The sequence below is a fragment of the Anguilla anguilla genome, chromosome 4 (genome assembly GCF_013347855.1).
Source record: "Anguilla anguilla isolate fAngAng1 chromosome 4, fAngAng1.pri, whole genome shotgun sequence".
NCBI classification, from domain to species: Eukaryota; Metazoa; Chordata; class Actinopteri; order Anguilliformes; family Anguillidae; genus Anguilla; species Anguilla anguilla.
The window spans coordinates 63,356,701-63,373,579 of NC_049204.1; the positions used below are offsets into that span (position 1 = coordinate 63,356,701).

Genomic DNA, 16,879 nt, shown 5'->3' on the forward strand with positions numbered 1-16,879 from the left:
GTCTCACCTGTGGATTTTGCAGGATGACTGAGCAGTACATGACCTCATCTGCAGAGCTCTCAGATGACTGGGACAGTAAGAGGGAACAAGTTTCTGTTACTAACCAGAGTTTACATCACATTACAATCATTTAGCCAATGCTTTTATCCAGAGGGAAGAACAGTATCTAGGGTTAGGGTTAGGAACTTGTTACACAGCTATACCTATAATTTTATCCAAGAAAAAAAATCTGAAAAAGACAGGATCTCTAAACATCTGTAGGAAGGAAGAAATGAGACTGGATTTTGTGAGTGATTCTCTGCAAAGACACTTTGTAAATGTGTGAGAAATCCAACCGCTACCCAACCTGTGACTGAGGTGGACTTATTCTGTGTGATGATGATCGTGTCTTGGTGAACACTGTGCTGTAGGTCGCTTCATCCTCAGAGTCTACAGTCTGCTAAGAGAGAGACACAACGAGAAACTCATCATAATGGCTGGTCTATCTGTATAGACCTCTGCCTTTTAAACAGCACAGTAGGGCCATTCAACAGGTGGACCAGGTACAAGCAAGTGAGCTCATTTCCAAGAGAAAGGACATCAAGCTACAGAGTTAAGAAAAAGCAATATCTACATTTTACTATGAAATAAATCATAGTAGTCGTTCTGTGTAAATAGAGCTAGTGTCATGTTTGCAGATTCCCAGTTCTACAGTTCAACCAGAAACTTTGTGTGGCTCGAAGTATCCAATCCAAGATTGTTCTGAATTTAATTTAATTTGGTAAGTGCAGCTTTTCTGTATATTAACTTCTTTCACGTAAAAAAAGAACCTTCACACTTTGTTGTAGGCAGTAATTTTTTCCACAGGACTACCACTCCACAGTCACCATAGGACGGAGTGTGGCACAGTGGGTAAGGAACTGCGCTTGTAACTGAAAGGTCGCACATTCGATTCCTGGGTAAGGACACTGCCGTTGTACCCTTGAGCAAGGTACTTAACCTGCATTGCTTCAGTATCTATCCAGCTGTATAAATGGATACAATGTAAAGTGCTATGTAAAAAAGTTGTGTAAGTCGCTCTGGATAAGAGCGTCTGCTAAATGCCTGTAATGTAATGTAATTTGTCCTTTTCCATTCTGTGGCTGAGTTCATATTCTGAATGATTTTTGACTGACATTGACCTCAGCTTTCTCGGCAGAGAGGAGAGTGTAAAAACCGACGTACCGTCACCTCGTTTCTCCTGTCCTCTCTTGCTCTTGTGTTCGCCTGGACGCTCTCTGTGAGGAGACACACGATGAGCTGGGATAAGAGAGCGCGATCAGGACAGAGCTGTGAGCCCCCCCTATGAGAACCCCTACTGCCTGTGGAATTCTTGTGACTCAGTGTATTCAGTGTATTCACTAATAGTGTGCTAATCATATACACAGCATCCAAATGATCATTTGACACCCAACATGCTTCATATGGATACTCACTGTGTTTCTTCCACAGCTTCCAGGTAACCATAGCAATAGCTGCCGCCAGCAACAGTATCCCTGATATCATCAGAACGAATGTGAGATCTGAAAGACTGAACAATAGCAACAGGGTGCATGAAATTTAAACTCAGCAGCATGCTTTAGGGTCATATATCCACATTACGGGATTCCAGTACTACTACTGTTGAGAGAAATGAGAAGCTCTGCTCTGAAATGATGCTGCATTTGAGCTGAATACCTGGTTTCATAACATTATATTTTATAAAAATATATTTGTAAAGAAACAAAACTTATCTTCTTTTACTTTCTTATTTTCACCCCCATTTTAAAGGCCAACATGAGATTCAGGGGTCATGTTAACACACACTGTGCATTTTTTGCACCACACACTTGCACCAGAACAAAATAATAACTCCTGTTTCTTTGAGCCAATCGTCTTTCGGTTTCTGACACTGTGCTCTTTATTGATCATATTTACACAGCCTTAGCGTAGCTGCAGGAGGACGCCTCATTGACTGTGAAAAAGGAATGAATTCTGGGGTACATTTGTCAGGTAAAGCAGTCATTTTATTAAAAATAATGGTGGTCCAACATCCTTCTAAACATTTATCAACGATGTTACTTTTATTATTATTATTTTTATTATTATTAACTTCTTTTTTAAAAAAGATACTAAGCTGAATATTTAGCGGGCTTTTTATTCCTACATATCTTACCTTTTATTGTAAGTGGTTGTGGGTGGAAAAGATGACCGAGGTATTGTGACTGCCAACATCTTTGAGGTTGAAGGCTTGGTGGCTGTAGCTGATGTGGTTGCTGTGCTAACTGGAAGAGATGTGCATAGTGCTCTTGATGTTACACATTGGGTTGCTATGAAGTGTCAGAAGAGAGAACACCATTTATACCCATCTGCTTTTCAACCCTCACTGACAGGAAGTGACAGAAAAGACCATTTAATATTCTATGATAAAATGCATTGTTATACAGGTTTGTTTAATTTGAGTTCCTTACTTGTGGTGACTGTGGTAGTAGTAGTTTTCTGAGTGACAGTGATGTGAACAGGGATCTGTAGTTTTCCAGTAGCACACCAATACCAGCCTGCATCCTCCCTGTTCAGCTCCCTCATCGTCACAATGAAGACATTTTTAGAGCGGTCATCTTTGATCTCTGCTCTTCCAGATTTAGCAGAATTCACTTCCACACAGGAGCCCTCAGCCCTGCACCACTTCTTCATGCTGCTTCGATAATTAGTGTGACACTGCACACTGACATGGCCCCCTTCCACACCAGTCATCTCCTGCTGGTCAACCCATAGTCCAGGATCTGAATAAAAACCATAGAATAAAGACAAAAATATAAAGTATTGTATCTTTTAGGTTTTCCCCAAAATAAAAATACACTGCACTTTAAAGCCACTCAAAGTCCAAAGCAAATCATTTCCATATTCTCATGGATTTGTGCTGGCAGTAGATTGCAAAGAAAGTACAATTAAAGTTGCCACCCTACTCTCATTCTTTGTGTAGAGTCACAAACAAACATGCCAGCACATTTATATGTTTTGGAATAACTCAGTGTTGCTAGGATAACCGCTAGGTTAACCCATTTACCCCCAGTGCAGCATTCTACAGTAGAACGTTCTGAGCAGCATATGATTGAAAATCATAAAGTGAAGATGCTGTTATTAAGAGGTTGGGAAGCAGGTCTTTCTGAGTGCAGTGTGTGCTGAAGCCATCTTACCTGCAATGACATCCAGGTACAGACATGTGACCACATCTACACCCCTATTGATCACTACACCACACCAGTAATATCCAGTGTGCCGCTCCGTCAGCTTTTTTATGGTAATAGTGAAGACATGCTGTGTGGGGTCATCAGTGATTGATGTGTCACCTCTGACTGTTGGAAAGTCAGTGCGTAGTACACTATGACATATGTTCCAAACTGACCCCCAACACCAGTACTTCACATGCTTTTCATATTTCTTATCATAGTGACATGGGATGGTGACAGATCTTCCTGTCTGTACAGGTACAGTACTCACTGTGGACACAGCGTCAGCACCTGCAGAGAGAAACACACTCTTCATCAGTTTGGGTTCATCTTACCATCACAATGGAGTAAAACTCAGTCTATAAGGCAGCTGACTTCTGACTTGAGATCCCCTCTGTATCTGTTACTCTCTCTGCTTTCTCCCCTGCCTAAATTAAGTACATCCCATGCGTATCTGGTCCACATAAAGCAGTCTTGGAGAAATGTGGTGTTTTGCCCTCTGTGAGTGGTGTGCCCTTATTACTGAGTACAAACATCACCAATGCACTAATTCACTCAAACACACCATGACAATAAGTGTAACCAACACATTGGGTCTCAGTAAAATTTTGGACTAACACGTCAAAATATAGAACAAATTGTCACAATAATCTTGTAATTCAATTCATTCATTAATTTTCAAATGTTTTTTGAACATTCTGTTAAATCGTAGATTTTTAAAAATGATAATGCATTACACAAATGAAAAACTAAAACATAAGCACATTTGGTAATGGTCCCCTACACATCCTTTATAGTAATATTCTGACATTTTTTATTATTCCTTTACTTATACGTAGCCTCATAACATTGAAATCTCTTATATAAGACAGAACAGCAGTCACACACTCAATACCTTTAGAGACACAGAAGAAACATAAGAGTAACGTGGTACAAGAAAAACATGGAACAATGGTACCAGCAAACAGTGTGATTAAATGCATTTACACTCAGGACCTGTGTTGCAGTTACCCTGCTTTTGCGTTCATTCAAAGAGACAAGTGTCAAGATTTAGTTTATTCAAGGATGTGTTCCATTACCACCAAGTCTAATAAAAGCAGCTTTTCAACTGTAGTATTACACTGAATGACAATCACTTAGACAGTCTTATCCAGAGCAGCATACAGAAGTGGAGATGTACATCACTCAGGGGGAAATGGGTGTTTGCAGATGGGGAATTTAAAAGTATATTTTGCTGGCTGCTGGGTGGCTCACAAGTAAAAGCGCCGTAAGCACCACGGTCTCGGTTCAAATCCGACCCGCTCTGGTGCTGACAGTGGCCAACAGCCCTGCAGGGGCGGCACACAGCCGGATATATGTACAAAGGGATATATGGGAGGGATTAAACTGGCGGGGATAGCACTGTTTGTTGCTTGAGTGACCCCTATTGTCTGTCCAGGGGCCTGTGGCTGGCGCTCTGCGCATGCGTATAAATGGGTCTCCTCCACACCTGCTCTAGAATGCGTGTGCAGCTTGTGGTTGAGGTGTGAAAAGAAGCAGTTGGCTGGGACCATGTGTTTCAGAGAACAACCCGAGACGAGTGTCTTCACTCTCCCGAGGTGGTGTCATTACCTGAACGGTGGATATGCATCGATGGCGTCTGTCTTATTTCGGTACTGGTGTCATTTGAACATATTGACTGTTTTATTGGATGCAAGACTAAGCATGCATAACTGTGTGCTTATTAGCGTAGGACATTATTACTCATTATTAGCACGCTGGCTAAAGCAGTGCAAGCTAAGTAGTAAGTTAGCATCATCCGTTCTGGTAATTACACCAGCATTTGGGACGTACATGAGCATGCTTGTACATAGTTTGTGAATTGGACATTCTAAATTTTGGTGGGGCAGGAGATGCCAACTTTAAAAATTAATTTACAACTCATTTAAAATTCTAAGAAAGAGCCTGGAAATCACAGTATTACAAGTCGAGCAATGGTAAGATAGGAGTTTTTGAATGATTTTCGAAAATCGGGCAAAATTGAGGCCTAGATGCAGCTAAGGAGGTCAGGCCCCCTTTGGTGTATAAGATGCAACTGTGTGTGAGTGACCTGGCAGTTATGAAATGGAGAGCACCATGGTACACTGCATCTACAACACATAGATAAGTAACAGCAGCATGTATACACAGAACAGCATCATAAATTAAGCCTAAATTTAAATTACAGGTTAATAAAATATAGTAGCCTGTGCAAACTAATTCTTGCTTCCGTGAAAAAAAGGCCCATACATTTTAGAACATACTCTCTGGATGGCAGTGTCTTTACATGCTGAGACTTTTAAAAGCAATGATTTCTATGGGGAAGCCTCCGAAAATAATGTGTGCAAAAGTTTTCACAAACAAATGTATTCTCCTTCTGTTCTCAGTTTAATCATTTTACCATTAGAGACTGCAGAACAGCATTATTTCCTCTTTTTAATCCTCTCTGCTCACCACAGTAAAGAACACAGCACATTTTACCGTGCGGTTGAAGCTATTTCTGTGAGAGTATTCACACCTACAGAAAAATACCATTGCAACTTCACATCCAGTTTGAACTCAGAGCTATTTTAATCGTGCAAAGTATGTGAAGGCTTGACTTTACTTAGAATATCACGCATACTGATGTGGGGAATGAATCATAATTTTGTTGCTTTTAGACAGTTACAAAAATATATTAACTATTAAAATACAGGTTGTTATTTTTTGGGTTCACATAGCTTTTAGTGATTATGAATGGGTCATTTTAGCGAGACTACATTCTGGTTTTCCTGAGAGTAACAATGATGCTCTCAACTGCAGTTCACTGTTCTGTAAAAGTGTCTGCCAAATGATTGCAATATATTGTCTAATATAATATATTCCCCTGTACAACTACACAATGCACAAACATTACAATTTCATCAGTTGAGATTTATGAAATGGACTTTCTTTATGAATTGGTTTCAATGGCTTTGAAAATAAGAAAGAAAAGAGTAAGCAGTGTAACAGTCAATGAAAAAGCTTTTTAAGGAAACAAAAAAGAAAAGACCATCAATTGCAGACGTGCAAAAATAGTTTCTTGTGGCTTCATGAATTATTTTTTAAACTGTGATTTTTATTCATCGTAAATTAATGTTTTAAGAAAGTAAACTAGCTTAGGGCATGTAAAAAGAGAAGAAATTGTGCTCAGATTGCAAAAAAATATATGAATTACATCATAATCATATTCTATTCATGTAAACTCCAGACTTCGGTATAATTCATTAATTCAAGGTTATGGCGCAGACAGTCTCACTGCTACAATGCTCCAGTATTCAGTACACAGAGAGAAATCAAGTCCTACCTGGCAGTACAGAGAGGAAGATGATGGAGAGGAAGAGTAGCTGAGTGGGAGCCATATGCGTGTGAGGCCAGCTTGTTTGTGTGTATGCATCATTTAGAGGGTCCAGCTCTTTTTAACATGATTCTCACTTCCTGTTCCTCTCAGTCCCCACCTCTTTGGTCCCTCGTGCTCTGCAGTCTGTGATCTCTCAGTGGCCAGAGCAGGATATCTATCATTATCATTTCCTGCATCTTTATGAATTATCTATTCACTATTAGTTGTTTTGTTTATTATCATGTATATGTATTATATTTCTAACTTTATAATACATATAAAACAGGGATAAAAGTCAGCTTTCAGCCAAGAATTCGCTGACTGATTGAATATGATACAACACAGGACCTCTGAGCATGTCGTAAATATTGAGCTCCCCAGTTTGTTGGCTTTTGAATACATTCAGAGTTCTTACATTCATGAAGACATGAACAACTTATACTTTTTTGTGCCAGTCAGCTACACCATATTAATTTAATCATCTAGCAAAGATATGAACATTTTTAGTTTGTCCAGCAGAGGGCATCAGTACATTATTACGTAGGGAAATTGAAAGTATCCTTTTGATTCAGCAGAGGGCAGCAGAGTCAAACATTTGAAATGGGCTAAATGGCTGCATTTGCATTTGATGGGAATCCTCAGGTTCCTCACGTTGCAGAGCATCCAGGCCTCTTCCCTTGTGCATATCATCAAATCAACTCTTCTTGTACAGTTCAATTGGGACATTTGTTGGGATTCAGAAATACTTTATTATTGTTTGCGTTTGTAACCAATTTTTATCAGGCTTCATTGTAAGTAACACATTGGGAATTATATATCATAATGCAGATAGCCGGTTACAGTACATAGTTAAAAATAACACAGTTGATGAGCACATAGTCAAAGAGCGTTAGATTGAAATCATATGTGCACTTTTATGATTATTTATAAACATCATCACATAATGAAAACAGGATAAAAACTGTGGCAACGTGGTGATAGGTGCAGATATTGAGGCGTTAAAGCTGAGGCTGGAACGATTCTGGTGATGTTGACATCAGAGCGACTCCACATCGAATAAAAAATGGAAAAACAATATTTCGTCATGCAATTTATATGGACAGGGGAAATCCTGTACTTTGATTGATAAAAAAAAAAAAAAACATTTTTTGCGTCCCACATCAATGGTCGTACAGTAGATTGCAGGGCTCTGCTGTGTTATTTGCGTAACGTCCCACGTCTTCTCTATTCTTTCTCGAGTGCTGCGCTCCTACCGCATCAAACACAGAATAATCGTTCAATAAACAAACATTCGTTTTTCACATTAACAGTTATATCCTCTCGACCCCAAAACATTAAACCAGTTATGCATTTCATTGTATTCTCGTTGTTTTTGTTATTGTTATTGCTAATGGTTTCTTCCACTCATGTAAGCCCACGTGTATCTTTAAGTACACAAACATTCTTCAGGGTAAAAAAATTCTCATTTGGCTTGAGGGTGTTTCATGGAAGATTTGCCAAAGGTGCCTCAACAAAGTGCTGATTGATGCTAGCAGTAAAACTCCATGTGCCAATTTAGCGAAAACTGGATTAATAATAGAAAAATCACACGACTTACTGCGGTATCGCCAAATCTTCCAAAAGGCGACGGCGGAGCATATTAGGAACACCAAAGCAACCCCGGTGTTGCGTAGCGGCCCCAGAGTCCGTTCCAAGCTCGTCGGTGCACTACGCAGAAAAGACTGGTTTGAGTGTCATTCAGCGAGCGCACCACAGATAATGTTTCTGTATTATCTCATCGGTAGTGTCGCACTTCGCAACTTATTTCCAAGCCTCTGGTTGCACGTCAGTGTGTTCCCTGCAGGCAGCAAAAGCACTGAATGAGCTCCAGTGCAGCTGCTGTCTCGTGGTGAACAACCTGCCTGCTTACAGGAAGTGGGAAAGTTGTTCACAGACAAATCAGAGGGGATGTACATAGACTGGCCTCACTCACTGAAAGAGGAAAAGCTAAGGGGAGAACACAAAACTAATCTGGAACACGGCTGGCTTCCGTGTTCTGGCCAGTAGACGTAGAAGAGTAGAACACATTAGAATACCCTTCTGTTGTGCTGGTCAGTTTGTTGTTCTCTTGGGGTCGAGAGAGAGATGTGATGGTATCAGTCAGAAAGTGCAAAGCCCAGTCTGAAAGTTTAACCATTATTTTTTTTTTTTTTTAACTCACTGTATTTCTTCCACTGCTTCCAGGTAACAGTAGCAACAGTTGCTGCCAGCAACAGTATCCCTGATGTCATCAGGACGATTATGAGGTCTGAAGGGCTTAACAGCAGTAACGGGGTGCATGAAATTTAAACTCAGCGGCATGCTTTAGGTTCATATATCCACATTACGGGATTCCAGTACTACTGCTGCTGAAAGAAATGAGAAGCTCTGCTCTGAAATGATGCTGCATTTGAGCTGAATATCTGGTTCCATAACATTTTATTTCATAAAAATATATTTGTAAAGATACAAAACTTATCTTCTTTTACTTTTTTATTTTCACCCGCATTTTAAATGTCAAAATGAGATTCAGGGGTCATGTTAACACACGGTGTGCTTTGTTTGCACCACAGACTTGCACCACAACAAAATAATAACTCCTGTTTCTTTGAGCCAATCGTCTTTCGGTATCTGACACTGTGTTCTCTATTGATCATATTTACACAGCCTTAGCGTAGCTGCAGGAGGACGCCTCATTGACTTTGAAAGAGCAATGAATTCTGGGGGCACATTAGTCAGGAAAAGCAGCCATTTCATTAAAGAATAATGGGGGTCCAACATCCTATAAATTTTTTTCAACTATGTTACTTTTATTATTGTTATTATTGTTATTGTTGTTATTATTATTGTTATTATTATTATTATTATTGTTGTTATTGTCATTATTATTATTTGTGTTGTTGATTTAACTTTTTTTTTTTTTAATTTAGAGGGCTTTTCCTTCATACATATCTTACCTATTGTTGTAAGGGGTTGTGGGTGGAAAAGATGACCGAGGTATTGTGACTGCCAACATCTTTGAGGTTGAAGGCTTGGTGGCTGTAGCTGATGTGGTTGCTGTGCTAACTGGAAGAGATGTGCATAGTGCTCTTGATGTTACACATTGGGTTGCTATGAAGTGTCAGAAGAGAAAACACCATTTATACCCATCTGTTTTTCAACCCTCACTGACAGGAAGTGACAGAAAAGACCATTTAATATTCTATGATAAAATGCATTGTTATACAGGTTTGTTTAATTTGAGTTCCTTACTTGTGGTGACTGTGGTAGTAGTAGTTTTCTGAGTGACAGTGATGTGAACAGGGACCTGTAGTTTTCCAGCAGCACACCAATACCAGCCCGTGTCCTCCCTGTTCAGCTCCCTCATTGTCACAATGAAGACTTTTTCAGAGTGGTCGTCTTTGATCTCTGCTCTTCCAGATTTAGCAGAATTCACTTCCACACAGGAGCCCTCAGCCCTGCACCACTTCTTCATGCTGCTTGAATAATTAGTGTGACACTGCACACTGACATGGCCCCCTTCCACACCGGTCACCTCCTGCTGGTCAACCCAGAGTCCAGGAGCTTCTGAATAAAAACCATAGAATAAAGACAAAAATATAGAGCATTGTATCCGTTAGGTTTTCCCCAAAATAAAAATAAACTGCACTTTAAAGCCACTCAAAGTCCAAAGCAAATTATTTCCATGTTCTCATGGATTCATGCTGGCAGTAGATTACAAAGAAAGTACCATTAAAGTTGCCAGCCCACTCTCATTCTTTGTGTAGAGTCACAAACAAACATGTCAGCACTTTTATATGTTTTGGAAATATTCAGTGTTGCTAGGATAACTGGTAGGTTAACCCATTTACCCCCAGAGCAGCATTCTACAGTAGAACGTTCTGAGCAGCATATGATTGAAAATCATCAAGTGAAGATGCTGTTATTAAGAGGTTGGGAAGCAGGTCTTTCTGAGTGCAGTGTGTGCTGAAGCCATCTTACCTGCAGTGACAGACAGGAACAGACGTGTGACCACATCTTCACCCCTATTGATCACTACACCACACCAGTAATATCCAGTGTCCCACCCCGTCAGATTTTTAATGGTAACAGTGAAAACATGATGGGTGGGGTCATCAGTGATTGATGTGTCACCTCTGACTGTTGGAGAGTCAGTGCGTACTCCAGTAAGACATTTGTACCAATCTGACCCCCGACACCAGAATTTCACATTATTTTCATATTTCTTATCATAGTGACATGGGATGGTGACAGATCTTCCTGTCTGTACAGCTACATTACTCACTGTGGACACAGCGTCAGCACCTGCAGAGAGAAACACACACTTCATCAGTTTGGGTTCATTTTACCATCACAATGGAGTAAAACTCAGTCTACAAGGCAGCTGACTTCTGATTTGAGATCCCCTCTGTATCTGTTACTCTCTCTGCTTTCTCCCCTGTCTGAATAAAGTACATCCCATCCTTATCTGGTCCACATAAAGCAGTCTTGGTGAAATGTGGTGTTTAGCCCTCTGTAAGTGTCATTCAAACACACCATGAAAATAAGTGTAACCAACACATTGCATCTAAGTAAAATTTGGTCTAACACACAACATATAGTACAAATTGTTACGATGATCTTGTAGCTCAATTTATTCCCTGAAGCTCATCTAATTATTTTAGAATATTCTATTAAATCGTGGATTTTTAAAAATTATAATCCATCATACAAATGAAAAACTAAAACATATGTACCTTTACCCAGTCTGTGTGTGTGGGTGTGGGTGTGGGTGTTGTGTGGGTGTGTGTGTTTGTGTGTGTGTGTTGTAACACTGAAGTAATGTAAAAGGAAAACAGAACTCCTTACTTGCTCTCTACAAGCCAGTGACACCCTACAGTCTGCACATTACTGCAAGAGAGTGCTGGCAGCAATGGGTGAATAAAAAATTCACAACATGCCCTCACTGAGAGAGAGTGACAGGAAAGACCATTTAAAATTCTATGATAAAATGCATTGTCATACAGGTTCGTTTGATTTGAGTTCCTTACTTGTGGTGACTGTGGTATTTGTCGTTTTCTGAGTGACAGTGATGTGAACAGGGATCTGTAGTTCTCCAGCAGCACACCAATACCAGCCAGCGTCCTCTCTGTTCAGCTCCCTCATCGTCACAATGAAGACATTTTTAGAGCGGTCATCTTTGATCTCTGATCTTCCAGATTTAGCAGAATTCACTTCCACACAGGAGCCCTCAGCCCTGCACCACTTCTTCATGCTGTTCAGTTCATTATAGTGACACTGCACACTGACATGGCCCCCTTCCATACCAGTCATCTCCTGCTGGTCAACCCAGAGTCCAGGATCTGAATAAAAACCATAGAATAAAGACAAAAATATAAAGTATTGTATCTTTTAGGTTTTCCCCAAAATAAAAATAAACTGCACTTTAAAGCCACTCAAAGTCCAAAGCAAATCATTTCCATATTCTCATGGATTCATGCTGGCAGTAGATTGCAAAGAAAGTACCATTAAAGTTGCCACCCTACTCTCATTCTTTGTGTAGAGTCACAAACAAACATGGCAGCACATTTATATGTTTTGGAATAACTCGGTGTTGCTAGGATAACCGCTAGGTTAACCCATTCACCACCAGTGCAGCATTCTATAGTAGAACGTTCTGAGCAGCATATGATTGAAAATCATCAAGTGAAGATGCTGTTTTTAAGAGGTTGGGAAGCAGGTCTTTCTGAGTGCAGTGTGTGCTGAAGCCAACTTACCTGCAGTGACAAACAGGTGCAGATATTTGCCATCATCTCCACCCCCATTGATCTTTACACAACACCAGTAATATCCAGTGTCCCACCCCGTCAGAGATATCATGGTAACAGTGAAGACATGATGGGTGGGGTCATCAGTGATTGATGTGTCACCTCTGACTGTTTGAGAGTCAGTGCGCACTAGAGTATAACATGATGACCACGTTGACCCCTGACACCAGTATTTCACATGCTTTTCATATTTCTTATCATAGTGACATGGGATGGTGACATATCTTCCTGTCTGTACAGCAACTTTACTCACTGTGGACACAGCGTCAGCACCTGCAGAGAGAAACACACACTTCATCAGTTTGGGCTCATTTTATCATCACAATGGAGTAAAACTCAGTCTATAAGGCAGCTGACTTCTGATTTGAGATCCCCTCTGTATCTGTTACTCTCTCTGCTTTCTCCCCTGTCTGAATAAAGTACACCCCATCCTTACCTGGTCCACATAAAGCAGTCTTGGTGAAATGTGGTGTTTAGCCCTCTGTGAGTGTTGTGCCCTTATTACTGAGTACAAACATCACCAACGCACTTATTCACTCAAACACACCATGACAATAAATGTAACCAACACATTGGGTCTTAGTAAAATTTGGACTAACACAGCAACATATAGAACAAATTGTTACAATAAACTTGCAGTTCAATTTATTCATTAATTTTCAAATGTTTCTTGAACATTTCGTTAAATCGTAGATTTTTAAAAATGATAATGCACTATACAAATGAAAAACTAAAACATAAGCGCATTTGGTAATGGTCTCCTATACATCCTTGATAGTAATATTCTGACATTCTTATTTTTCCTTTACTTATACGTAGCCTCATAACATTGAAATCTCTTTTATAAGACAGAACAGCAGTCACACACTCAATACCTTTAGAGACACAGAAGAAACATAAGAGTAACGTGGTACAAGACAAACGTGGAACAATGGTACCAGCAAACAGTGCGATTAAATGCATTTACACTCAGGACCTGCATTGCAGTTACCCTGCTTTTGCGTTCATTCAAAGAGACAAGTGTCAAGATTCAATTTCTTCAAGGATGTGTTCCATTACCACCAAGTCTAATAAAAGCATTTTCAACTGTAGAATTACATTCAATTACAATCACTTAGACAGTCTTATCAAGAGCAGCATACAGAAGTGGAGATGTACACCACTCTGGGGGAAATGGGTGTTTGCAGATGGGGAATTTTAAAGTATGTTTTGCTGGCTGCTGGGTGGCTCACAAGTAAAAGTGCCGTAAGCACCACGGTCTTGGTTCAAATCCGACCCGCTCTGGTGCTGACAGTGGCCAACAGCCCAGCAGGGGCGGCACACAGTTGGTTATACGGGCAAAGGGATATATGGGAGGGATTAAATTGGCGGGGATAGCACTGTTTGTTGCTTGAGCGACCCCTATTGTCTGTCCAGGGCCCTGTGGCTGGCTCTCTGCGCATGCGTATAAATGGGTCTCCTCCACCCCTGCTCTGGAATGCGTGTGCAGCTTGTGGTTGAGGTGTGAAAAGAAGCAGCTGGCTGGGACCGTGTGTTTCAGAGAACAACCCGAGACGAGTGTCTTCACTCTCCCGAGGCGGTGTCATTACCTGAACGGTGGATATGCATCGATGGCGTCTGTCTTATTTTGGTACTGGTGTCATTTGAACATATTGACTGTTTTATTGGATGCAAGACTAAGCATGCATAACTGTGTGCTTATTAGCGTAGGACATTATTACTCATTATTAGCATGCTGGCTAAAGCAGTGCAAGCTAAGTAGTAAGTTAGCATCATCCGTTCTGGTAATTACACCAGCATTTGGGACGTATATGAGAATGCTTGTACATAGTTTGTGAATTGGACATTCCAAATTTTGGTGGGGCAGGAGATGCCAACTTTAAAAATTAATTTACAACTCATTTAAAATTCTAAGAAAGAGCCTGGAAATCACAGTATTACAAGTCGAGCAATGGTAAGATAGGAGTTTTTGAATGATTTTCGAAAATCGGGCAAAACTGAGGCCTAGGTGCAGCTAAGGAGGTCAGGCCCCCTTTGGTGTATAAGATGCAACTGTGTGTGAGTGACCTGGCAGTTATGAAATGGAGAGCACCATGGTACACTACATCTACAACACATAGATAAGTAACAGCAGCATATATACACAGAACTGCATCATAAATTAAGCCTAAATTTAAATTACAGGTTAATAAAATATAGTAGCCTGTGCAAACTAATTCTTGCTTCCATGAAAAAAAGGCCCATACATTTTAGAACATACTCTCTGGATGGCAGTGTCTTTACATGCTGAGACTTTTAAATGCAATGATTTCTAAGGGGAAGCCTCAGAAAATAGAGTGTGCAAAAGTTTTCATTTTACCATTAGAGGCTGCAGAACAGCATTATTTCCTGTGGTTAATCCTCTCTGCTCACCACAGTAAAGAACACATCATATTTTACAACGGGGTTGAAGCTATTTCTGTGAGAGTATTCACACCTACAGAAAAATACCATTGCAACTTCACATCCAGTTTAAACTCAGAGCTATTTTAATCATGTATGTGAAGGCTTGCCTTTTCTTAGAATATCACGCATACTGATGTGGGGAATGAATCATAATTTTGTTGCTTTTAGACAGTTACAAAAATATATTAACTATTAAAATACAGTTTGTTATTTTTTGGGTTCACATAGCTTTTAGTGATTATGAATGGGCCATTTTAGCGAGACTACATTCTGGTTTTCCTGAGAGTAACAATGATGCTCTCAACTGCTGTTCACTGTGCTGTAAAAGTGTCTGCCAAATGATTGCAATATATTGTCTAATATAATATATTCCCCTGTACAACTACACAATGCACAAACATTACAATTTCATCAGTTGAGATTTATGAAATGGACTTTCTTTATGAATTGGTTTCAATGGCTTTGAAAATAAGAAAGAAAAGAGTAAGCAGTGTAACAGTCAATGAAAAAGCTTTTTAAGGAAACAAAAAAGAAAAGACCATCAATTGCAGACGTGCAAAAATAGTTTCTTGTGGCTTCATGAATTATTTTTTAAACTGTGATTTTTATTAATCGTAAATTAATGTTTTAAGAAAGTAAACTAGCTTAGGGCATGTAAAAAGAGAAGAAATTGTGCTCAGATTGCAAATAATATATGAATTACGTCATAATCATATTCTATTCATGTAAACTCCAGACTTCGGTATAATTCATTAATTCAAGGTTATGGCGCAGACAGTCTCACTGCTACAATGCTCCAGTATTCAGTACACAGAGAGAAATCAAGTCCTACCTGGCAGTACAGAGAGGAAGATGATGGAGAGGAAGAGTAGCTGAGTGGGAGCCATATGCGTGTGAGGCCAGCTTGTTTGTGTGTATGCATCATTTAGAGGGTCCAGCTCTTTTTAACATGATTCTCACTTCCTGTTCCTCTCAGTCCCCACCTCTTTGGTCCCTCGTGCTCTGCAGTCTGTGATCTCTCAGGGGCCAGAGCAGGATATCTATCATTATCATTTCCTGCATCTTTATGAATTATCTATTCACTATTAGTTCTTTTGTTTATTATCATCTCTATGTATTATATTTCTAACTTTATAATACATATAAAACAGGGATAAAAGTCAGCTTTCAGCCAAGAATTCGCTGACTGATTGAATATGATACAACACAGGACCTCTGAGCATGTCGTAAATATTGAGCTCCCCAGTTTGTTGGCTTTTGAATACATTCAGAGTTCTTACATTCATGAAGACATGAACAACTTATACTTTTTTGTGCCAGTCAGCTACACCATATTAATTTAATCATCTAGCAAAGATATGAACATTTTTAGTTTGTCCAGCAGAGGGCATCAGTACATTATTACGTAGGGAAATTGAAAGTATCCTTTTGATCCAGCAGAGGGCAGCAGAGTCAAACATTTGAAATGGGCTAAATGGCTGCATTTGCATTTGATGGGAATCCTCAGGTTCCTCACGTTGCAGAGCATCCAGGCCTCTTCCCTTCTGCATATCATCAAATCAACTCTTCTTGTACAGTTCAATTGGGACATTTGTTGGGATTCAGAAATACTTTATTATTGTTTGCGTTTGTAACCAATTTTTATCAGGCTTCATTGTAAGTAACACATTGGGAATTATATATCATAATGCAGATAGCCGGTTACAGTACATAGTTAAAAATAACACAGTTGATGAGCACATAGTCAAAGAGCGTTAGATTGAAATCATATGTGCACTTTTATGATTATTTATAAACATCATCACACAATGAAAACAGGATAAAAACTGTGGCAACGTGGTGATAGGTGCAGATATTGAGGCGTTAAAAGCTGAGGCTGGAACGATTCTGGTGATGTTGACATCAGAGCGACTCCACATCTAATAAAAAAATGGAAAAACACTATTTCGTCATGCAATTTATATGGACAGGGGAAATCCTGTACTTTGATTGATAAAAAAAAAAAA

The 16,879-nt window shown here is 39.7% G+C and overlaps 2 protein-coding genes across 3 annotated transcripts in view; both read right to left on the reverse strand.

Annotated features, from left to right (window-relative positions):
* LOC118225773 overlaps positions 1-16,879 on the reverse strand; it is a 218,164-nt gene that overhangs the window by 17,635 nt on the left and 183,650 nt on the right. The window lies entirely within an intron of this gene.
* Positions 1-16,879, reverse strand: part of LOC118225172 (polymeric immunoglobulin receptor-like) — a 34,664-nt gene that overhangs the window by 855 nt on the left and 16,930 nt on the right. The window contains exons 2-9 of one of the 2 annotated variants that reach the window (XM_035413256.1): positions 15,706-16,792; positions 12,378-12,701; positions 9,874-10,188; positions 9,579-9,732; positions 1,455-1,549; positions 1,204-1,256; positions 347-439; positions 8-67 (exon numbers count right to left, since the gene is read on the reverse strand). In XM_035413256.1, coding sequence (XP_035269147.1) covers positions 8-67; positions 347-439; positions 1,204-1,256; positions 1,455-1,549; positions 9,579-9,732; positions 9,874-10,188; positions 12,378-12,701; positions 15,706-15,760 — 1,149 coding nt within the window. In that variant the 5' untranslated portion in view covers positions 15,761-16,792. The remainder of the gene's footprint in view (positions 1-7; positions 68-346; positions 440-1,203; positions 1,257-1,454; positions 1,550-9,578; positions 9,733-9,873; positions 10,189-12,377; positions 12,702-15,705; positions 16,793-16,879) is intronic. The other variant, XM_035413255.1, reaches the window with a different exon arrangement.